This window comes from Myotis davidii, unplaced genomic scaffold (genome assembly GCF_000327345.1).
Source record: "Myotis davidii unplaced genomic scaffold, ASM32734v1 scaffold770, whole genome shotgun sequence".
Taxonomy (NCBI): domain Eukaryota; kingdom Metazoa; phylum Chordata; class Mammalia; order Chiroptera; family Vespertilionidae; genus Myotis; species Myotis davidii.
The window spans coordinates 127,872-128,386 of record NW_006282187.1 but is presented as its reverse complement, the minus strand read 5'-3'; the positions used below and the strand labels follow the sequence as shown (position 1 = coordinate 128,386).

At 61.0% G+C, this 515-nt stretch overlaps 1 protein-coding gene across 1 annotated transcript in view; it reads right to left on the bottom strand.

Annotated features, from left to right (window-relative positions):
- Window positions 1-114, bottom strand: part of SNAPC2 (small nuclear RNA activating complex polypeptide 2) — a 2,305-nt gene extending 2,191 nt beyond the window's left edge. Inside the window, exon 1 of the mRNA XM_006752722.2 lies at window positions 88-114. Coding sequence (XP_006752785.1) covers window positions 88-114 — 27 coding nt within the window. The remainder of the gene's footprint in view (window positions 1-87) is intronic.
- Window positions 115-515: the final 401 nt, after the last annotated feature.

The window sequence follows — 515 nt, the reverse complement described above, 5'->3', positions numbered from 1 at the left end:
GCGGACGCCGACGGGGGCGTGGTCTGCGCTGGGCGGTAGAGGGCGGGGTGTGGCTGCGAAAAGAGGGAGGCCAACCTAGGAACTGGCGGTAGCGAACGCGGCCCCGGTCCGCATTTATCCCATTTGTACACTGGAGCCACTTAGGTCTCTTGCCCGCCCGCCGTTTCTGGACTAATTCTTGTGAAACTCCTACGGTGTGATTTGCTTCTCGAAGAGGCCGGAAGGGCAGCTGCCCGCCCAGTCGTAGCCAAGACCCTGGGGACCTTGAGCAACTGATTTAGCTATACCCAGCCTCCGTTTCCTCATCTGTAAAATGGAGCTAGTCGTCTCGCACTTGTCAATGCCCAGGGGAGCTCGAAGCTCGGGCAGGAAGGATTTAGGGAGCTCTAGACCAGAAGGGAGAGGAGACAGGAGCAGAGGCCGGAGGTCGGGGTCCTAGCGAGGGCAGGGTCCGGGCGGTGGGAGTGGAGAGCGGAGAAGGCCTGGATCTGGGAAGAGCTAAAGAGGCAGGTGGT